This window comes from Laetiporus sulphureus, assembly GCF_001632365.1.
Source record: "Laetiporus sulphureus 93-53 unplaced genomic scaffold LAESUscaffold_40, whole genome shotgun sequence".
NCBI classification, from domain to species: Eukaryota; Fungi; Basidiomycota; class Agaricomycetes; order Polyporales; family Laetiporaceae; genus Laetiporus; species Laetiporus sulphureus.
Genome location: NW_024468549.1, coordinates 240,116 through 263,983, shown reverse-complemented (window position 1 = coordinate 263,983; position 23,868 = coordinate 240,116). Strand labels below are relative to the sequence as shown.

Below are 23,868 nucleotides of genomic sequence, written 5' to 3'. Positions count from 1 at the left end.
TGTTACATTTTCGTACGACAATTACTGTCATTCTCATCAAAGGAATGGTGTGGCCATCGCTGTGGCCATGGAGACCCTGGTGGTTGTGCCAGTCACATGCCGCCAGCTGGGATCATTCCATTTCTGGCACTGCATCTTGACCTGGTACCGCTATCTCCTGGCCCATGGCCGAGAACATCTTCAACAAGGGGACCAGAGTTTGGTTCGCCGACAAGGAGCAGGGCTGGATCTCAGCCGAGCTTACCGCCGTCACCAGGGACGGCGACGAAGCCGTCAAGCTCGTCTTCGTAGATGAACGCGGTAAAGTGAGCTGTTCGTATCCATTTTTCCGTCATGGTGCTGAGGGATGTGATATCTCCAGGAAACCACCATAGACACGACGGTGCAGGACATCAAGGATGGAAAGGAGAGCCTCCCGCCATTGCGCAATCCTCCCCTGCTGGAGACGGCGGACGATTTGGCCACACTCTCGCATCTCAATGAGCCTTCCGGTCAGTGTTCGTCAAGTCTTGGAGCTTTTGTGCTGGCTGACGAAATGATTAGTCCTCCACACCATCCGCAACCGATATGCACAACACAGCATCTACACATACAGTGGTATCGTCCTCATTGCCATGAATCCCTTCCAACGCGTCACACTCTACGGGCCGGAGATCATTCAGGCGTACAATGGCCGCAAGCGAGGGGAGCTGGAGCCGCACTTGTTTGCAATTGCTGAAGATGCATATACTGCTATGAGCAGGGATGGGACCGGACAAACCATTATTGTGTCGGGAGAGAGGTGCGTGTTTGTGCGCGCACTTGGGGCATAAGGTCCTAAGCGATTGACAGTGGGGCAGGCAAGACAGAATCCGTACGTTTGCATTCATAATCTCTTTTGAATGCGTCTCTGAAATGGCTACAGGCCAAGTTCATCATGCGTTATCTCGCGTCCGTCAACCCGCCGAATTCAAAAAGTAGAGGCAAAACGAAGAGCTCGCTTGATGAATCCAGCGAAGTCGAACGTCAAATTCTTGCGACGAATCCAGCTTTGGAGGCTTTTGGCAATGCAAAGACTACTCGTAACGACAACTCTTCGCGATTCGGCAAGTACATCCAGGTAAGTGACAATGTTTTCGAATATCGTGCCATTACTGATGAACTTCCAAGATCCTCTTTGACGGCAATCAAGAAATCGTTGGCGCACGCATCAGAACATATCTCTTGGAGCGTTCCCGAGTTGTTTTCCAGCCACTCACAGAACGGAACTATCACATCTTTTATCAGCTCTGTGCGGGTGCACCTCTGAAAGAACGAAAAGATCTAGGTCTTGATGCGGATGTTTCGAAGTTTCATTATCTCAATCAGGGTGGCCCTCAATCGACACCAATACCCGGCGTCGATGACGCAGAGGAGTTCCGACAAACTCAAATTGCACTCTCCACTATTGGAATTAGCGTCGAGAAACAATGGGCCGTCTTCAAGCTGCTATCTGCCCTCCTCCATCTTGGCAACATCAAGATTACCCAGATGCGGAATGATGCTGCAATCGAGGACACGGATTCCGCTCTGCAATTGTCGACACGATTCCTTGGCATCACCCTTGCTGAATTCAAGAAGTGGACAATCAAGAAACAGATCACCACGCGCTCGGAAAAGATCGTCACCGCTCTTAATGCGGCGCAAGCTACGGTCGTCAGGGATAGTGTGGCGAAGTTCGTCTATGCGTGCCTATTTGAGTGGCTGGTTGCCATCGTTAACGAGAGTTTGGCGGGAGAGAACGGCGAAGCTGCAAATCGCGCGGAGATGTTCATTGGTGTTCTGGATATCTACGGGTTCGAGCATTTCCAGAAGGTGAGGCGGTAGGGTTACTTTCCGGACTATGCTAACAGATCACTCCAGAACTCTTTCGAACAATTCAGCATCAACTATGCCAACGAGAAGTTGCAGCAGGAGGTAGGTCCTTTTGCAAGTTTCTTGAAGGATAGATCGGCTGACGTTGCAGCAGTTCAACCAACATGTCTTCAAGTTGGAACAAGAAGAGTACGTCCGCGAGAAGATCAACTGGACGTTCATCGAGTTCTCAGACAACCAGCCTTGTATTGATGTCATCGAGGGCAAGCTGGGAGTGATGGCGTTGCTCGATGAAGAATCCCGCCTTCCCTCTGGAACGGACACTTCATTTTTGCAGAAGCTACACTCACAGCTGGACAAGCCAGAGAACCGCAAGGTCTTCAAGAAGCCACGCTTCGGCAACTCCGCCTTCACCATCGCACACTACGCTCTGGACGTCATGTACGAGGTCGAAGGATTCCTAGAGAAGAACCGCGATACCGTTCCAGACGAACATATGGCCCTGCTCATGTCGACGAAAAATACTTTCCTGAAGGAAGTCCTTGATGCTGCGTTTGCTGCAACGAAGGCACCTGACGCCGCACTGGGATCGCCCACGGTGTCCGACTCGGGCTCCGGCAGCGGGGTGTCAAAGCGATCTTCTGTCATTCCTGACCCTGGTCGTCAGTCTCTGATCTCGTCCGCCGCGTCGTCTTCGTTGGGTCCAAAGCGCGGGGGAGGCATCGCCAGGAAGCCAACACAAGCGTCGATCTTCAAGGCATCGTTGGTGAATTTGATGGATACCTTGAACGTGACGAACGTCCATTATATTCGGTGCATCAAGCCGAACGAGGCGAAGAAGGCTTGGGAGTTTACACCGCAGCAGGTCTTGGGACAGCTGCGGGCATGTGGTGTGTTGGAGACGATTCGTATTAGTTGTGCAGGCTATCCTTCGCGGTGGACGTACGAGGAGTTCGCTGAACGGTGTGTGGCTACCTTTTGGTCCATATGCGGATGTATCTGACACGCTCCTAAGATACTACATGCTCGTCCATTCGTCAGAATGGGGCCCAATGATCCAGAATTTCGAACTGAAGCCGCTTTGCTCGTTAATCCTGGAGCGAACGATCAGCGATCCGGACAAGTACCAGCCTGGCCTCACAAAGATCTTCTTCCGTGCGGGCATGCTCGCAGCACTCGAGTCTTTGCGCTCTGAGAAGCTGAATGCGCTTGTGACGATCGTGCAGAAGAACGTGCGCCGACGAGTGGCCATGAAACGGTACCACAGACTGCGCGAAGCGACCATCAAAATCCAGACATGGTGGCGTGGTGTCCTTGCGCGGAAGCTCGTTGAAAACCTCCGCCGTGAGGTGGCTACCATACGGATACAGAGCGGTATCAGGCGATTCATTCACAGGGGTCGATTCATGGCGGTCAGACACGGTACCATTGGATTCCAGTCTCGTGAGTGTAATCTTTTCTACACCATGTCCATGCTCATCTAGGCCTTAGATGCTCGCGGTGTGTTAATGCGTGAACACTTCAAGGAGTCTCGGAGAGAGCATGCTGTCACACTTTTGCAGAGTCTCTCGCGTGGAGTGTGAGTGTAATAAGCCACTGGAACAGCTGTCATCCGACTAATGTGTCTACACAGCATTGTGCGGAGATCCCACCACTTAAATATTATGCGAGTGGTTTATCTGCAATCATGCATTCGTCGTCGCCTTGCTTGCAAGGAGCTAAAGGCTCTCAAGGCAGAAGCGCGGTCGGTGTCGAAATTCAAGGAGATTTCATACAGGCTGGAGAACAAGGTCGTAGAGCTCACCCAAACGTTGCAAAAGCGGATAGAGGAAAAGAAAGAGCTGCAAAACAAGCTGGCCCAATTGGAGCAACAACTACAGCAGACAATTACGCGATACGAGGAGTCGGACTCCCGTGCGCGACAGTTTCAGGCCGAATTGCATACTACGCAAAAGGAGCTGGGCCGCCACGAGGCGCTCTTAGTTGCCAAAAACGATATTGAGAGACGTCTGGAAGACGCACTGACGAAGGCGGCGGAGAAAGATGACACCATCCACAGGCTAACGGGCAGTCTGGCGCAACAAGCCGCTCAGCTAGATTCGCAGCAGAGAGCCATCGAGAACGTCCCTATCAGGAACGCAGACGACAGCTCGATCATTTTGACGCTGAAAAGCGAAGTAAGCAGCCTCCGCGAGCAGCTGAACCGCGCAAATGCGCTCAATGTACTGACAAGAGGTATCCGTGCCGAGCCTACTTCACCGACGTTTTCGACAGGCCTTCGTCTGGGAGATATCTCCAACACCGTGGCCAATAGCAATAGCAATGGCACTGCGCTCGCCCCTACCACCACTCGTGCTCACCAACGGAGACATAGTTCAGCCGGCGTATATGCCTTCAATCCCATGGAGAACCGCACATCTGTCGATGAGCTTATGATGATGGCAAAGCGCAGCCAGGCCACAAGCCCCCGTGCAGTGTCTGTTGCATATAACGGCGAGGATGGACTTCCGCGCTTCCGCGCTCCAAATAGTCTTTCAGGCATCTATGATCCCGCCGAGGAGAAGATCCGGCTGATGCAGGACATTAGGCGGCTAGACGAAGACGTCCTCGACGGTCTCATTCGCGGTTTGAAGGTACCGGCTCCGAGCATTACCAACCCATCTGCAGTCAAGGAGATTCTGTTCCCGGCCAATCTCATAAGCTTAATCACTAACGAGATGTGGAAGTATGGTCTCATATCGGAAAGCGAGCGGTTTCTTGCGAACGTCATGCAGACTATTCAGGCTCATGTAATGGTACGTATTCGATCCTACTCTCCGGACTGAGGCACTCATCGCCTTGCAGTCCTTCGTGGGAGAAGAAGCGATCATACCTGGCGTATTCTGGCTTTCTAATGTTCATGAGATGCTGTCGTTTATCTGCGTGGCAGAGAGCGACATGTTACAAGGTATCGGGCCAGGCGAGGAGCACTCTATAAGACCGTTCGAATGGGCCGACTATGAGCGCCTTGTCTCCGTCGTCAAGCACGACTTGGACAGTCTCGAATACAACATCTATCATACATGGATGCTCGAGACGAAGAAGCGTCTATCGAAGATGGTAATTCCAGCTCTGATTGAGAGCCAATCGTTGCCTGGCTTTACAACAACGGAGGGAGGGGGCAGGATTTTCAACCGATTCCTGAGTTCTAATGCTCCACCCGCGCACAGCATGGACGACATCCTCAATTTGCTCAACAAGGTATGGAAGAGTTTGAAGAGTTACTACATGGAGGATTCTGTTGTGCAACAAGTGGTTACCGAACTGTTGAAGTTGATCGGGATCACGAGTTTTAACGACTTGCTCATGCGACGCAACTTCTCGTCCTGGAAACGAGGTATGCTGTACTCTGCGGCGGATTCATACGCGTATTGATGTATATCCTCTTCATCAGCTATGCAGATTCAATACAACATCACACGTATCGAAGAGTGGTGCAAATCACATGATATGCCTGAGGGTACGCTGCAGCTGGAGCACTTGATGCAAGCGACGAAACTGTTGCAACTGAAGAAGGTACGCAATATCTTAGGAGCTGCTGTGGCTGTAGTCTCACTTGTACTCCATAGTCAACACCAGAAGACATTGAGATTATCTACGATGTATGTTGGATGCTCACACCAACACAGATTCAAAGGATGTGCACGAACTATTATGTCGCAGATTACGAGGTTAGCATTTTTTAACCGACAGTAGCTTTCGAATAAGCTCATCGTTCACTCTCTAGAATCCCATCTCTCCCGAAATTTTACGAGTCGTCGCTTCGCGTGTCGTCCCTAACGACCGCACTGACCATCTACTGCTCCCACCCGAGACGGAAGACGTAGGATCTTACGAGCTCCCCCTGCCGCGAGAAGTCTCCGGGCTTGAGACTTACGTCCCCGCGTACCTTAATGTACCACATCTTCGTAGATTAGCTGCTCTAGTAGCGTAATTCTGGCTTTACTTTGCTTTGTGGTTCTGATGTAATATTTGATACGATACCCATCGACTATTCTTAGTGGTACCACGCATGAACACGATATAATCAACTCGGATCGGACTGCTTCTGAAGAACGATGCAAAGTCTAGCTCCATCCTCAATCTGAGATGACAAGGGCATATCTGTACGCAGGATGGAGGAACTGGCCCTGTCACCATCGGCTGTTTGAAGTTGCAGCGGCTGATAGAAACCATATTTCATCGTTATCATCACTTAGTCAACGCAAGAACGCACGTTTGTCTGAGATGATATAATGCCTAGCCTGGATGCTAAGAGATCTAGGGCTTTGCCGGTTATTATGGACTTGATTGTTGAGTTGTCTACATCAATATCGCATTCAACGGTGTGTGATGCCAGCCATACCTTGCGGAACCAGTAAGGTTCACCGATAGTGCCAGAATTATCTACCGAAACAAAGGCATAAAGTCTTTGTTCTATTGGTACGGCCGACGCCTTGTCCTTAGGATCCGCAGGAGATGCACGATGTCGCATTTTCATAACTGCGATCTTCTGTCCCTGAGGTGATTCATTTCGATCACGCGCGCTCTTTGGAAGGCTTTGCGCCTTCGGTGCTTGCACTCCCGTTGAGCTGGCAGAGGATGGCTGTGGTGGGAAATGCTTCTCTAGCAGCCTTCTTGCAGCAGCATTCTTTTGCTTCGTGGTGTCGGACGCATTTACATTGGAACAGGAATGCGAACCCGGTGCTCGATGGCTAACAGCGTGTCGGAAAATCTGGATCGGAATCTTATAGGGGTACTCACATAGAGCAGAAAGACAGTGAACATTGTGGGCAGACCGCAGGAGTTCTACCGACAGTGTCCGTTGTATCGAGGATGGCAGACTCAAGGGTCAGCCTCTCACAGCCGTCTGCAGCACATCGTTGGCGCTTGGCTGTTTGCAGTGGAACCTGCGGCAGGGTAGCGGTAAGGCATTCATGCAACTCGGGGGCAATGTGATCCTTGCAGAAGAGCTGGTCACAGGCACGACATCGGATTGGGAGGTAATCATTGAGATTACAGGAGAGCAGTGAGCAGTGAGCACCAATGAAAGGTAAGGCCATCACTATAGTCTCCCGTGAGCAGATGAGGTATTTGGCTCTGCTGCCGTGCTCGTCTCTGTCAGGCTGGAGGAGGAAAATAGCGGGTTTCACGAGCCTCCGGCATCTGCCGGGGGCCCTCACATATCATTTGTCCGAGGTTTCGAGCGCATCAGCTAGTTACATACTTGGGTGGAGTTGGCGCCGAGCGCCGGTTTCAAATGGCGGTTGAACGTGATAGTCATTGATACGCAAGAAAGGAATAAAATGAAGAACGGTAAGGAAGAAGTACCAGCTACAATGACACAGTACAGCCATCCACCTCCTTTACTCAGTATTAACATTGAGCGTGGTCATACGACGGGTCAACCACAGATCCATGGAGCCAACCACTTCACCTGCCAGTTTTTTGACTCCACGGGCACCTTATGATATCACGACGGAGTGGACACAGGCAGGGAATGTGTTCATGAGGAGGTCGTCACATTCAATAGTCACTGTGGGCACATGGTCGAGAAGCTACAATTATGCTGTATATCCACACCAAGTTTTCGTCGTGACAGCATCATTACATGCATGTCGACCCACACACTCCGTATTCAAGCAACATGAGCCATCATCATCCTACGTGTAATCAGATTTGCCATACTAGTAGCTGCTGTCATGTGGTGTATTTGTGCTTTGCGGCTCAACACTCCGAACATGCTGCCACAATGCTCTGACCCGCCGCACAACTCGCAGCGTAGATGATGTTCAACACATGAACATAAGCATACATGTTTCTGTGCATGAACATTTCTGATGTTGATCGCATTGAGGACCATTCCGCTTTGTCTCTCATCTCTCACGGCCACGATGACATGTTCTTGAGCCACACTTCACGCTGTGCACGAGCATCATCGATATGTCCAACAGTGCTCAACAGGTTAATGACCCCATTCCATTGTGTTGGCAATTGTGTGCCAAACTCTGGGCAGTGAAGATTGCGATCTCTATCGGCGAACAGTGTGTAAAACTGTTTGCATTTGCTCACCTTACACCTCCAATGCGAGATTGAGTGCTATACATTCATAGGTGATCATTGCCATCGAGCAATGGAGTAGATGAAAGGAAGTATGATGTAAGAATAGAAGAGAATAGGAGATGAGAGCGTGAGCCAGGCAACGGCAAGGTCGAGACCACATATAGATTATATAAGCTTAACCTCCAAAAAAGCGGTGAATCACAGCTTCAGGATCATGTGCCCGAGATACCCGCAGTCCATCTTCACTGTAATAGCCAAATTCCTCACATCATTTGGAACAAAGTACATGGGCAAACAGGTCCGAGAAAAAAAAAAAAGTAAGAAAGAATGCAGTAGATAGAAACAGCAGAAAAAAGGAAACAGGTGCTAAAGAAAAGAGGGAGAGAGGTCGGGTGAAAGATAAAAGGATCAAACTCTGCAACGGGGACATTAGCAGAGTTGACAGGAATGCAGTGGAGCTGAGCTTACTTTGTTGCTGGGGAGCCTAGTGACAGCAGAGCTGATAAGTCCCTGAGCAAGTGAAGTGTCTGGATAGTGTGTGTCAGAGTGAAGCTCTCCGATAATGGGGAATAAAGACAAGCACTCACCTGACACTGGGTGAAACAATCAATAATTTGAGGTGAAAGATGATAAAAATATTGAAGAAAAAGTTCAGATCTTTTAAGCATTATCACTGTCAATTTGTGCTAAAAGTATTTAAAATATTTTTAACATCTTTTGTTGTGAAAGATGATGAACAGATTGAAAGGAGATTGCATGAAATATTAATAATCATTTCTTCAATCATTTCACAATCTTTCATACAAAACTATGATGAAAAGTTTCAAAATCTTTTTTCACTCTTTTTTGATCAAAGATGATGAAAATATTGTGATTATGTCACACCCTTGTTTTTATATACTAAGCTAGTACTAAGATGTGGAGGTCAATACTCAGATTTATATGTTAACACTATACTGTTGCTATAGTGTGAAGAATAAGACTAAGATTCTAATGTTGGCAGTATGCTAATACTAAAATTTAAATGCTAGTACTATGCTAGTATTAAGATCTGAAGGTTGGTACTAAGCTAGTATTAAGGGCTAGTACTATGCTAGTACTAAAGTCTGAAGGCTAGTACTATGCTAGTACTAAGGTCTGAAGGTTAGTACTATGCTAATACTATGCTAGTACTAGCATTCAGGCCTTAGTACTAACCTCCAGACCTTAGTACTAGCATAGTACTAGCCTTCAAACCTTAGTACTACTAACCTTCAGACCTTAGTACTAGCATAGTACTAGCCTTCAGACTTTAGTACTAGCATAGTACTAGCCCTTAGTTACTAGCTTAGTACTAACCTTCAGATCTTAATACTAGCATAGTACTAGCATTTAAATTTAAGTATTAGCATACTGCCAACATTAGAATCTTAGTCTTATTCTTCACACTATAGCAACAGTTTCTTCATTTCTCATAAATTATAATTCTAATATTGGCTTAGTGTGAAATGGTAATAGTCACAATACCTTCATTATCTTTGATAAGACAAGAAAGAAACAGGATTTTAAAACTCTCTATTTCAACAGACTAAAAATGATTGTAAAATGATTGCTGATATGTCATCCAATCATTTTTCAATCTTTTTATCATCTTTTAACAAGAAAAGATGTCAACAATATCTTGAATCCTTAAAACAAGGGTGTGACATAGTCACAATATTTTCATCATCTTTGATCAAAAAAGAGTGAAAAAAGATTTTGAAACTTTTCATCATAGTTTTGTATGAAAGATTATAAAATGATTGAAGAAATGATTATTAATATTTCACACAATCTCCTTTCAATCTGTTCATCATCTTTCACAACAAAAGATGTTAAAAATATTTTAAATAGTTTGATCACAAATTGACAGTGAAGATGCTTAAAAGATCTGAACTTTTTCTTCAATATTTTTACCATCTTTCACCTCACATTATTGATTGCTTCACCCAGTGTGACGAGGAGGAAGAGCATCAGCAAAAAAGCAGAATGTCTATCTAGGCAGGTGAAGTTGATAATATGAGCGCCTACCTATATAGACTGGAATAGCAAGATAATGCCTGGTAATGTTTGCTAGCGTGACGCCAGTCTGGAATGCATGAGCAAGTGGTTGAGCGATCAGACGGAAGTTGCTAAGAGTAGTCCTAGCTATATCTGCAGTGACCAGGCTGAACAACCGGACAACTTTCTGGTGATCACTTTGCCAGCCTTGGTATATACAAGTCAGTGCTTAGCTAGTTTCATCGGTTCATACAAACTATTTAGAATAAATCACGAAGAAATTACATTTTACAGCTAATATGCATGTGAGGTGAATGTCAAGCCATAGATTCAATTAAAATTCACATAGTTTGTCATTCAGAGTTCAAGCATTCATGAAGGTACTACGGTCACTGCTATCTGAGTGAAACACTTAACAGGAGTGAGCCAGGCTGCTGCGTGTCTTTTGTGCTTCATTGATTTAACCAGCTATATGACACAGTACTCTCAAACCTCACTACAAGACAGAAAAATTAAATGTCAGTGCTTCGACTTCATTCAGGTATACGGTATATATGCAGCAGTCAATTGATGAAGTCATGAAAACTGAAAACCTATCGATGAGGCAAATGACATGCCTATGCCATTCCATCTGTACAAATATTATTTTCACGTGCACATGCGGATGTTTGCGTGCATGAACATTGTGGCTGAGAATGCAAGAAGTTCAGCAGTTACCGGTCAGTCAGGAGGACTGAAAGACAGAAGGCTGCACGATCAGATTACAGTAAGATGCCACTCAGTTTCACTATCACTTCAGACACCCACTATGAGCCCAGCTATTGGAGACAGATAACATGCCTGAACGTGGATCTGACCCTGGAATCTGGAGGGCATGTTTCCGTGCTCTATCTGCAGTATTCATATGCTCAAAAGTCATCTTTTGCAAACTACATATTCTACTTCCACCATAACACCTGCCAGCTCACGTACTCACTGCACTACACTGAATGGCTTCCTCCCCCAATTGACTGACCTGCAGACCTCATCGACAGCACCAATGCGATCACAAACAATTTTGGGCTCCAGGTCATGGCGCTGCCCAGCACTGCATCGACTGACATGTTATGCTCCATGCTCTCCGTGATCTACTGCCTGAATGGTGAGTTCAAGAACTACTGCCTGTACTCTTACAATCCCTCCATCATGCTCATCGATATGAAGTTCAATGATGAAACCAACACAAGTGTCTTCTGCATGCTTGAGGTTAGTATGGCTAGGCATGCAGGATGCAGAATGGCAGAGACATGTACCATTACAGTTATCAAATAGCTACAATATCACTATTGCGACAATAAGACAGAATCAGTTCTTTTTGATTTGGCATGTCCATGGCAGAAACAGATACCACCATCCAAGGTCCCATTTCACCATCAGAAGTCGAGATCGTCCTCCACAAAACCTGAACTCCAGATGTCACAGATACCTACAAAGAGGTTCATGGGACTACTTGCCAATGACTGAGTTATCCGACTGCTGCTTGCCTCAGGCATAGCTGGCACTGCAGGAGCAATTTCATTTTCACTATCTGAAAGGAGCGACAGATCAATATTGACATGCTGAGCTGATGGAGCTATGGATGTGATTGTGCCAGATGTGTTCTGCTGCTTTAACTGATTTGTGTTTGCTTCTTCAGCAGCAAGGTCAAAAACTGATACGTTGTATGAGTACATTTCTGCTACGATAGTCTTACCAACATAAAACTCACCGGTGTCAGAGGTTTCAGAAATTTTAGCCTTCTTCACCCTGTGGCACAGAACCAATGGGCCTGCAAGGATCTTCTCGTCTGTCATGTCATTCTCAAGCACGTCAGGCAACTCATACTTGAATGCCACTACAGTTCCTGTCAACACCAGTACACATGTGCAGTGAGTGTAGTGCTTACATCAGTCAATTTCCTTTCCCTTTTCTTTTGCAAGTGATGGACTCACTGTCGAGTCTTCTGTGGCTGTACCTTTCTCAGAGTCATTCTCTTCCAGCTCCTCACTGCTACACCAGTTCTCATATACTTCTGGTGCAATGGCTTTTCTCATCGCTGAAGACACCCAGTGAGTTGTCTGAATTTGGCTTAGGTCATAATGCACCAATGATTATATTGCTAGCTGTCCATGAAGCTCGCTCCCTGCCTTTAAACTCCTTGTAGTCGGTACTGCACAAATGAGGCACATTCTCCACTATGTGAAGTCCATTGCCCTTGTGGAACAGAAGCACATAAGGTAACTGCTTTTCACGAATGCTCTCATCATCATTCGCATTAATTGTCAGAGCCCAGGGATCAGTGCGAGTGAGGTACTTGAATAACTTTGAAAGATGCACTCGAAGATGATCGTGCATGCGAGCTGGTCCCCATGTTGAGTAGAACATAAGCTCTTTCCCATCATCTTGGTCTGAGACTCCTAAGCCGCAATCTTACAAGGTACACAGCTCTATCTTGTCTGGGTATCTAGTGCATTGCAGCTCATCGTTCTCCTGTCATCGTCACTTAGCATGCAGTCACCATGACTCAGTGTGCATATATCATGCTTACATCAAGCCCATCTGGTATGATGACCATGGACTGAATTTTAACCTTCTTGCTCTTTATCTCTGAAGCAACATGGTTCTTCACCCTTTTGTCCTATCATCAATGGTAAGCTTGATCTGTTGGATCCTTAGATCAGATAATGAGCTAACCTTCCTGGCCTGTGCCTTATGTAAAGGCTTGAAGGGCTTCTGGCTGTCACGTTGTGAGTCCTCCTGATGATGCTTCTGAAAGTTTTGCAACATCTCCTATCATGCTTGCTGATACTTGGTAGGTTCTGTCACCAGTGAGCACATGACTTCATCAACCTTGCTTTCACTGGTGAGAGCAGCCTCAGGTGGAACAGATGAAGATGACACTTCTGGGGTCATGCAGGACAGAGAAGGACACAGAGAGGGAGGAGGGAGTTGAAAACTTTGCTGCGACATCAGTATGCATCTGCAATTTGCCAGTTAATGTGACATGCCCATAGCTTTGGCAGATCATGTTCAAATATGATTCCAGTTCACGTACGCAATGTACTCTACTGTGACAGCATGTGCATCATCAAGTGCAGTGCTCAACACCAGCACTCTGCACAAGGATATCAAATTTGCTCTGGTAAAGTCACTGGTAGCTCCTTTCACCCCCAGTATCCTGACTGAATAATCTCCACAGTGCTATATTCATCACCCAGCTCCTCTGGCATAATGCCATAATCAATCAGCAAGCCTCCATCCTCATTCAAGACCTGCAATGCCTTGAAGAATACTCACTCCGCATCGATGTCAGGAAAGGGGCTTGCATGATCAGGAACATTGATAGGCTTGTGGCAGATTTGATGCTGTTGAGCATCTGCGATCTGTTCTGAAATATCCTCTAGCACCTCACCCTCATCCTCACTGCCAGATTCCTCCTCAGGTGGGTGACCAGCGCTAGTCTGTCCAGGGTGTCAGCTGACACTCCTCCACATCATTCTGAGATATTCATGCAAAATGTCTGGATGTATATTTGTGTACTCATCATGGTTATCATCAAGATAAATGCCGTTCACAGTTTGTCCAATGAATTGAAGGTCCTGTTATTCTGTGAGCAAAAATGACAACACTGCAGCATAGCACTGTACCTGTGGGCTTTGATCACTCATGTCAGGTCCTGAAATGGGGTGTGCATTCCAGTAAGCCTGGAAAGCATGGCAATCATGATTGATTTCATCCAGGAAGAGATTATGGAGAAGCCACAAATGCTCAGGGTCTGTGTGATCGAGGAGGTGTAGCCGCTTCAGGTGAAGGAAGAATGCTCACCACTCTCACGCAAACTGTCTACCCACTTTAACTCACAGCCATGTAATGCATGTGTTATGAGTAGAGCTGTGAGATTGTATGGTGAGTTGTTCAGTGCATAGACCACAGAATCGCTCATTTACCTGCCTCACATAAATGAAGCCCAGTTCGAGCCTCTTCGCAAAATCATCCAAACTGAAATGTCAATATTCTCACCTCCACGATCTTCTTGCACATATGAAGGAATGCCATACTCCTCCACAGCAGCCAAAAAGGCCTCTAGAACTGTGGATGCACAATTATTTGTGCTTGCTCACAGCCCAGTCACCTGTGACAAATCATTTGAGAAAATAAATATAGAGGTCGAGAAGATTACTTACAGTGTGACAGAAACCGTCAATGAATCCATGAATAACAATTTCCCAGTGTATAAGCTTGTGGTGCCCGTCACAATGCCACAGTGCATTCAGCCTCAAGAACTTGTATTTATGTCACCAAAGGGTCCACCACTGCTATAGCACATGCCCAAGGCCATCAACATGATGCAATGAGTCATGAAGTCACCACTTTTGGATGTGCAGCCCATGATGGCACAATAGACCAGTGAGATAGCACACGCCAGAGTCTGGCTTGTGAGTTTGATATGCCACAATGAGCTGATCGAACTTGACATCAGTGAGGGGAGTAAACTGCCGATGTATTCTATGATGAATCATATTGGCATGAAGGATATGTCGGTGCATCTTCAGGACTCGTGCAAGCTTGGATATAGAGATGTTTCGATAGAGGAACATTGCCTCTGCTAGGTATGCCTTATCAATGACTTTGTGAGGACACCCCACATGTCCTGTAGGTCTGAGCTGGACTGGTTCAACCTGGGCAGTGTGTAAATAGTCCCTGTGAGAAGCATGAGTTGACAAAAACTGATGTGGGTGTAGGTTCTAGGACATACACCTCAATCCATGCAGTTGGAAGATGAGGTTGACCATATTGATTGGCCTCCAAAGCTCGAAGAAGTGGCAGAGCCTCATTGGCAAGCTTTTCAAAATGAAAGTGCAAGTGGAGTGGATTCAAGTTGTCAAGCCAGAGCATGTTTCAGCATGTTTGCAAGCATCTTGAAGGGTCCAATATGCATTCGAACATTGCCCAACCAAGGAGTTGAGGATGGGAAGGGTGGAAGGTCAGGAAACATGGACTGAGTGTAAGACTTGATTGCAGCGCAAGCCAATCAAGGGTGGCAAATCCATCTGAAGCCACCGACTGCACAAATTGAGGTGAGCGGCTGTCACTCTGTCTAGTCAATCACTCCATATAGTCAACTATAGCCTCTACTGGCTGTCTTTATCAAATTTCTGGATTTTACATGACCATCAGCTGCTCTGATGGTCTAAGCACCATACAGGATGCTACAGAGACTTCTGTCAAATGATCAGAGAAGTACTACTTTGACACAGATGATCATATTTGCCAGGTTTGTGCATCTGATCTGACAATGCTTTGAGGTCAGATGCTGATGTGAAGGATGGCTTTAGGCTGAGAATGTGTTGTACAAGATCCACACCCTGATTTTGAGAACACGAGGTGTCAACATGTGGGCAGACATCAGTGCCCTGCCACAAGGGATAACACGAGATGGTTACTCAGATGATGCACCCACAATCATCCCTCAAGCAACAGCAAAGGAGTTTGAATACCTGTTGGAGTATGTCTATGGCAAGTGAGTGTTTACGTGTGATTTGCACGGCAGTTTGCATGGCAGTATGAGACTTACAGAACACATCAAGGTTGCAGCCATCACTGTATGAGTGTGACTACTTGATTGCTGTCCTAAAACTGGTGTCACAATGAGAAGGTGAAAGTGCATGGAACTGGGCCATATTCCATCTGAAGGAGATTGAGTGGAAGTTGCATCCTGCCCTTTGGCTTCGAGTTGAATGGATCTATGGGCTGCAAAACTGGATGCTTCCTGCATTCTGGGTCCTAATGGTGACCCCATTGAAGGATCTGATGGATCAGGACTGGAGATGGTTGGGTGGCTGACCTATGACCTACTGGCATGAGCCAAAGTGAAGGTAAAGAAGATTCGGAAGACACTCGCTGTGGTTCCTTCAAATATTGATGACCACAAGGCACCCGAGTGTATGGATCATACTCATTGCATGCTTATCTGGCAGGACAAATGGCTGCACAAGATTGGGCAGCAGCTACTGCATCCAGATCTGGATCTTGCACTCAGGCTCACTGATGGAGAAGATGCTGTCATGAAAATCAACTTGGATGGCATGACAGCTGAATGCCGGGAGGTGGCTGTACAGGTGGTACAGGATTCTGATGCATTCTGGGCAGGGGAGAGATGCATTCAGGCTGCAATCACGAAGCTGTCTACCTATGAGATAGAACAGCTGGACAATCCTCTCATGAATTGATGATATCATCGTAGTAATGTTTGTTCTATAGCACATATTGCGCTACTTCATCACACTGAATAATATTTGTATGTGCACGATTTTATATATTTGCATGCACGATTTCATGTATTTGTACATGCATGACTATTTCAGTGCACGCATGTGCAGAAATAATATTTGTACAGTTTGACCATCATACACACCAGTGACGCCACAGACACATCTTGCTTGCATGTTTGATCAAGCACCAAGACAAACCTTAATGTACATGGCCTTATAACACAGGGTGTGCATCAACAACAAGACCCCCCCCTTTTTCAGATTCGCTCTCTGCTGCTGCTCCTAGCTACTCCCTTCACTGCGCGATGTGCAACTCTCCTGCTGTTCTCCACTGTGACCATTTATAGAGCCATCAACAAGTCCCTGGTACAGTGCTATGTGTCCCGCCAGTCCAATGATCATGATCTCACTATTAACATACATAAATTGTCCATTATTCTCATGTTTCATGCACATATATATGCTTCTGACATGCATACGTTCAATTTTCACATCCAGCATCACTGTGCCTCACACCTGCCATTGCTTCACATCATTATCTGCAAAAGCTTCGCAGCAGTCAGCAAGGGCTTGCTCTGATCTTGTTTGTTTGGTAGGTGCCTACGTCACTGAAGGTTACTGAGAGAACTCGCATACCACACTTCATTAATTTATGCTCACACACATTGATCTCATCGCCACAGCCAAGGCAGGTCTTTTTGATCCAGTGAGTCACATATACTGAGCCCTTGTTCAATTATTCATAGATTCCATCCATCACCACCTTCTAGCAAGTTGCTACCTCCCGGCAGGGCTTCTAACCACTGCACTCAGCCTCTTCACCCAAAATCTGTTCTTAGATGCTACATACGAAGATGCAGGCCCCTTCAGCAGCATGGGGCTTTCTCCATCCTGGGAAATGGGTAGGCAGTGTGAAAGTATTCATATTTGGTGTGTCTGGATAGCATGGTGCACCATCAGACCATGACTTTTTGTCATCTAACCTAACGTGGGCTTGCATCCCCTTCATGGTCCTTTAGTTCATGAGACTTGCCAGTTTTGCCTCGATCATAGCCACTGCCTCCCTACACAATGCGCCCCTTCTTCTTTCCCTCGGCACAATGCACTTTCTCACATGGCACCTCCTGCCATCCTCTCTGTGTGCTGAGATTGTGAAGGTCAACTCTGCACTGCTCGAGCTCATCTTCAATGCCATTCCCTTTCTGCAGTTCACATACAACATCCTCACACCAGAAGAGACTCTCTTGCTCATGCTGCAGCCAAAGATTGTTGGAAGGAGAGTGTGCGCAGCACTCAAATACGCTCTTGTCAGAAGTGAGGAGAAGTGGCCAGGTCAGATGATCATAGCAACATGCCCTAGCAATCGGTGGGCATTGTACAACAGGATCTGAGGGTGGCACTTATTAATGAATAGCGGACCTCGAGTTGTACATATGTATCTTGGTAGTTTGACTACATCTAAACAACTCTATCGAGGTCCCTGGACACTGAACTCATCTTTGCTGTGCTCATGCTATGCTTAGACCATGAGATCCCAAGAAGGTCGAGGTCAAGTCAGATGAGCGGAAGTGCGTGATGAAGGTCTTCGAGTCAGGATATGTGTGTGAGGAGAATTGAATTATCACGTCGAGTCTGCTTGAAGAAGGCACTATCAAGATATGTTCTCATCATGAGTGCATGATTGACGATCACTGACTGCATGTGCAGCATAATGATATTGAGCTCATACCTAGAGGATTGAGTGCCATTGTGGAGCTATTAATGTGCTTCACCACTAACATCTGAACTTACAAGTTTGCTAGAGGTACACGATGATTGCAGTGCACAAGTGGACAAGTACAGCTGCAGGAAGACATGCCGGGGCTCACACACTTTTGTGAGCACCTGCTGTTCATGGTGAGTCACATGAACATGATAGTGGGATACAGCTAGGTTGATTTTCAATTCAATGCACAGGGTACTGAGCAGTACACCTGGGTGAGCGAGTACTCAGAGGTATGTTTGAGTCCAACGTTGTTGCCTTCTCTCTGAACCTGCATACATAGTACTTAGCCAAAAACAACGGCAACTCTCAATCACTCAGGGGCACCTCCAAAACACAAACTACTAATCTAGTATCTCAATCGATACACTCCTGGACACGCTCTCTCAGTTCACCACATTCATTTCCCATTCTTCACACGATCCTGCACTCTCATGAGTTCAATACTGTCAATTCCATGCACAGGAAGAACCACCAATCGGACATGTGGTGAATTCCTCAGTTCAACAAGCACCTTATCAATCCTGGACATCTATGGAGCAAGTTTGACAGCGGCAACCATGACAGTCTGTCTAAACCAAAGGTCTGCTCAGCTTGAACAGTGCCAGCACACTATTGAGTGCAATTACACGATCAGCCAGTAATAGTTTCACGGCTATCTCTGAACCATCTCCTATACCACCTCTCACACTGTTGTTCACCTCCGCTAACAAAGAGATGAACACTGATGGAGGAAGTGTTGAGCATGAAATATGCCTGAAGCTAGTGTAATGGTAGAGCAGGGAGTACTGTGCAGGAGAAATGTGGTTATGTGTGATCGGTAAAGGTGAAGCATGTACCACTTTGCATGTTGGTTTCATCACTCACATGCCTCGCATAGCTGCTACGTGCATATATTCAGTTGTACCAATAAATTTTGGTAAGTCTTGATTATTGTATCAAAGATATATCTCAAACAAGATAGGCTTATAGCTTCCCTCTCTGCAATGCTCACTGGAGGGTTGTGCCATGAAGCTGACATGAGCATTGGCCACTCAAATTTATATCCAAGATGTGCTCATGCATTCGAGCAATCAGAAGGTATCAGTGAGACTTCTCATAGCCCTCATGTAATACTATAGCAGATAGGAAAAATATAATTGCTTCACTTATATACTACTGTCATCACTTGCAAGGGTGGCCAATTCATCCAAGAAGACCCATGGCAGAATCTGAGCTCAGCACTTGATAGCTTCAAAGCCTAATTGAAGATCACCAACCATCTCTGCATGTTATACATGCATTTATCGAGCTCAGTCTTGATAATGAAGTGTTCTTAGCACAGCTTGTGATGACTTCAGATGCTGACTTAGAAATATATGCACTGCAAAGTGAAAACACATGACAGCCTGTATGACTAGTGAATTACTTTCAAAAATAGGCTGCAACAGAAGCATAAAAAAAATGAGAAAGGCAAGAATTGAGAACACTGAGCTTTATCTGAGTCTGTCTCTTGATAAGTTTCTCTGTCACATTCTATCACTCCTACAGCAGTAGACCTGAATGGCATTTTCTCTTTCATCTAGCTATACAATAAGATTAACTCTCTCTAAACATTTTTAAATTCTTATATGTCTGGTAAAAATGCTTGCATTTATGTATCAATGATTTTGTCTAAATGAATCTTCTGAAACTTAAATCTGAAAAAGTTGTAATTCTGAAGTTGACCAGTAATAGCTTGTATAAGTGAAACAAAAAGTAACTGTAAAAATTAGAGAAAAGTTTAAAACAAAAAAATTTAAAACTTTTCAGACTTGTTGTTTTGTTTAATTTTGACAAGTGAAAACAAGCAAATTTGAGTTTTCTGATGTTGATTTTTATATGAAATACATGAGCCTTCTGACATGAGTCTCAACCAATTTCTTCTGTATGTTGTGAGCTGTCACCACATATACTTGACCCTTCTCTGACTTGTAGGTGAGCTCATCAATGATAATTTGCTCAACTGCATCATTATAGCAGTTAATTAGACATCCTGCTGAAGAGAAAGCATCATATAAACAATCACAAAGATAGAAAACTCAACAAGTGCAAGACTTGCAATGAGAAATATAGTGGGAGCCCTGCTGCCCACTGTCAACTCAAGCATATTTCACTAGTTGAAGCAGTTTATAAGGGCTCTGCTGCCCTTGTGGTGGTAAAATAAATCTTGATGGGCCTTTTTCACTGCCTGTGAGAATGTGGTTTTCAGTTTGCAATACTGCATTAAATGAAGGTACATGTTGTGATTAACCTCACAATAGTTTCTCATAGTTTTTCAGCAACACATGAAGGAGAAGTGTAAGGCTCACTTTTTTTTTGCTAGGACAGCTTGGTGTCAGCAGTGATCAAATATCACTTCAGACTCTCATACTAGATATGAGTAGGAGGTCATTCAGTATGTTGGTTCTAATACTTAGGGCTAAGGAGTATTGCTAAGTATGCTTTATTCTATCAGAACCTGTCAAGGAGTCAGAAAGTAATGTTCAGGAGATAAATCACAGTTAGCAGTCAGTGCATCATTATAGTATAAACCCTTTACATTTGAAATTGAAATTGCTATTCTGATGCATGCACAGACCATGTGTCACAGTATTTAAAGAAATGTGGCCATCTGAATCTCGTGGAACTTGCAGATGCATTTCATCATTTTGGGTGCTTGACTGAGCATGATATGATCACACTTATTCTTGTCAACTATCATGTGCAGTGGCAAAATCTTCAAGACTTCATGAAGACACACTATCATATGAAACAGTGATCTTTGGACCCTCTGATATGTGTCATCGAGAAGTGCCACAAATACTGAATGATGTTCAATGTTCATTTGTGGTACTTTTATGCAAATGTGACTAATTCTGATGTCATAAAAATTATTGCAGCAGTTGCAGTGTTTCATGCAAAGATATCAGCCATTGCTTAAAATGATGTCCAGAAATCCTTTCAAGACATCAGAAAATCTCAATCACTTTGCTTCGAGTAGTCAAACTGCATAGAATTATCAGCAGGCATAGTTGGTGAAAGAAATGATGTGGTAGAAGTATGCGATTCTTTGTGATGAACTAGATGCATAGATAATTTAGAAGCATCTGAACATAGAGCACAAGTGTGCTGTGATCAGAATTTTAAAAGCATTTGCTGAGCTAGTAGGTCACCTTTATGACATTGTAATGCATATTTTATGCTAATATCAATCATGACATACAGTTTTCTCACTTATCTCATCCAATGATTGATTTCACTTGGTGTATCTGAATTTGCTATATCTGCTGCAATAAGTGTATTAGGAAAAATGAAACATTGTGATGTCAGTGATTAAATGGCTTAATGTCTTGTAGCAGGGATACAGTACATTTGAATATCACATATGAAATCTTCTGAAACCTACAGCTATCTTAATGGTCTTGTACAAGCATTTTGATAGCCTGTACAAGCACATTGATGGCCTTGTACAAGCATTTTCATAGCCTGTACTAGGGCTCAGCACTATACTGTAATATTATGCTATATAATTGATAGAAAACAAATATGGCCTATACCATAAGCAGGTCAGCAAATCCTGGATATGGTTTATACCATACCATATCTGTTGATATACATGTTTTATGACCATAATGTCAAAATATTACAAAACTGTTCATTCATATTATTGAATTTATAATTACTAAATTATGTTTAATTGCTCTTTTAGGATGCAGAATTGGCTGGTTGGGGCATAATCTGCAAAGGTCACATTTCAGAGTATTACACAAGTCACATGACCCAGTAGTCTAGGTCTATGCATACACTCACAGAGATAGCCAACTGGTAATTGAAAATTTGAACAAGAGTTATTTTTATCTAATATAGTTATTGCAGCAGAATAAGGTTGTATGAGAAGATATGGCCCTTATTATATATGATTCTTCTTATATTTAATTGTATAATTTATAATTATATTTATATTTTTCATATATAAATATGACTGTATCCATATTCAATACATGCTGAGCCCTAGCCTGTACAAGCACCTTGATGGCCTTATTCAAGCATACCTTGAGTGAGCCAACCATATTTTGGTGTAAATTAGAGAAGATATATTAAATTTTCTAAGACCTTTTAAGCCCCATGATAGATCTCTGAAGAGAGAGAATGGAAGAGAGGAGCATCAGCATAACAAGGTTGGCACAGAGAATTGCTGAACCTGGACTTGTCAGATGTCATGCTTAGCAGCCACTTAAAGTGACACTTACAACACAATTTGCACTGATCAGATTAGCATGCTGGGCAAAATGTGAAATATGACATTCTGGCAATGTGACTGATTATGTGACATCACATCAGAGTTTTTTTTTCTAAAGTGCCTTTGATGGGACCTGGAAGGAGTAAATTGCAGATTAATCCTGCCAGACCAGGGGTCAACAGAGTTTCACCTGCAAGGAAAAAGAGCTTCAGAGAGAAAATGCATTTACGCATGCTCACAGATTATTGTGAGACTCAGAAACAGCCATCACTGAGGCTAGACCTAAGTCAGCAACTCTACAATTAATTAATATTCACTTAAATCTCCCTCTCTTATAATTAAATTATCAGGTTGAGTGTGATCATTCAGCAGCACCTCGTTCCATATGCTAAGCACTGTGTTCTCATAAAGGGCCTTTTAGAGAAAGCACTTATGGGGTATTGCTCATTCTAGCATCAGATGAGTGATCAGCAAACCAGCCCAGCAGTTACACATTGCACTAGAAGAGTGTCCTCCCAGGATTAGTTATTGCTATACCTGTTCATTCATTCATTACATAGATTCTGTATGAGATATGCCAACTTAGAGATGAGGACACAATATATGCATGTACTACTGAGTAGCACCTAATTGACATCAGCCTTCATCATCATCAAAAGACATCAGCCCACATCCTAGCACACCTTCATGACCAATTACAGTGTTTTTTCTTCCACAGCCATTGAGCCAGGTCTCAGACCAATTGATAGCCAACCATAGAGCATGCAAGGAGGATGTGTTTGAGAGACTCCTTGACATAGCACACAGTGCAGAGGACACAGTGCTCATAGTTTAGTATATGATCTTAGAATGGGCCACAGTGGTGCACCTCATGCATTGTTGTTTTTCATAGAAAATCGCAGATAGGCCAAATGAAATTATGATATGCCAGTGCTCACCAGATCAATGAGTCTGTCAACTCATGGCTACTGGATTTTTTCACAGCATGCCAGGTTTTGATCCAAGTTTATAATCATTCAGCATCAGTTCTTCTGTGCAGATGCTGCAGTATGTGATTGCTTGGCTGAGAGATTTGAGTTTTGTCTTACTGGATGAAACAATCAATAATTTGAGGTGAAAGATGGTAAAAATATTGAAGAAAAAGTTCAAATCTTTTCAGCATCTTTACTGTCAATTTGTGATAAAAGGATTCAAGATATTGTTAACATCTTTTCTTGTTAAAGATGATAAAAAGATTGAAAAATGATTGGATGACATATCAGCAATCATTTTATAATTTTTTAGACTGTTAAAATAGAGAGTTTTAAAATCCTGTTTCTTTCTTGTCTTATCAAAGATAATGAATGTATTGTGACTATGTCACATTATTATCATTTCACACTAAGCCAATATTAGAATTATAATTTATGAGATACGAAGAAAGAGATTGTGTGACACTGAGCACTTAGGGCATCTATGTTATGTTTTTTTATCCCCATGGAACACTTATGCAAAGCATGGGACAGTGGACCATTACAAAGTGATTTCATTTTCTGCCCCTGTTCTGAGGTTAGGAGAGGGCCCTTCCTTCAAAATTTTCTTACTGAGTAACATTTTCTTCTTACTTGAATTTGTTATCTTTTGTAGTGAGCATACAAGCCGGA

The 23,868-nt window shown here is 44.3% G+C and overlaps 4 protein-coding genes across 4 annotated transcripts; 1 reads left to right on the top strand and 3 right to left on the bottom strand.

The window, feature by feature from the left end:
* Positions 1-140: 140 nt before the first annotated feature.
* On the top strand, positions 141-5,958 carry LAESUDRAFT_814705 (uncharacterized protein). Its single transcript, XM_040914620.1, has 15 exons — positions 141-305; positions 362-491; positions 544-781; positions 832-853; positions 905-1,099; positions 1,150-1,833; positions 1,882-1,935; positions 1,988-2,796; positions 2,849-3,276; positions 3,325-3,412; positions 3,467-4,628; positions 4,678-5,209; positions 5,267-5,388; positions 5,442-5,543; positions 5,600-5,958. The coding sequence occupies exons 1-15, from the start codon at positions 165-167 to the stop codon at positions 5,804-5,806; spliced, it is 4,914 nt and encodes a 1,637-aa protein (XP_040761158.1). The 5' UTR covers positions 141-164; the 3' UTR covers positions 5,807-5,958.
* On the bottom strand, positions 5,734-7,009 carry LAESUDRAFT_368461 (uncharacterized protein). Its single transcript, XM_040902194.1, has 4 exons — positions 6,616-7,009; positions 6,218-6,566; positions 6,089-6,157; positions 5,734-6,034 (listed from the first exon to the last, which is right to left on the bottom strand). Exons 1-4 carry the CDS (start codon positions 6,912-6,914, stop codon positions 5,900-5,902), a joined length of 852 nt encoding a protein of 283 aa, XP_040761157.1. The 5' UTR covers positions 6,915-7,009; the 3' UTR covers positions 5,734-5,899.
* Positions 7,010-10,581: 3,572 nt separating this feature from the next.
* LAESUDRAFT_716231 (uncharacterized protein) lies at positions 10,582-12,005 on the bottom strand (the record flags this gene model as incomplete). Its single annotated transcript, XM_040907232.1, has 7 exons — positions 10,582-10,622; positions 10,741-10,824; positions 10,949-11,060; positions 11,107-11,244; positions 11,403-11,623; positions 11,681-11,815; positions 11,927-12,005. The coding sequence occupies 7 exons, from the start codon at positions 12,003-12,005 to the stop codon at positions 10,582-10,584; spliced, it is 810 nt and encodes a 269-aa protein (XP_040761156.1).
* A 2,088-nt stretch (positions 12,006-14,093) lies between these two features.
* Positions 14,094-14,243, bottom strand: LAESUDRAFT_659772 (uncharacterized protein; the record flags this gene model as incomplete). Its single annotated transcript, XM_040904827.1, has 1 exon — positions 14,094-14,243. A coding segment is annotated over one exon (150 nt), but the record flags the coding sequence as incomplete, so codon positions are not given.
* Positions 14,244-23,868: the final 9,625 nt, after the last annotated feature.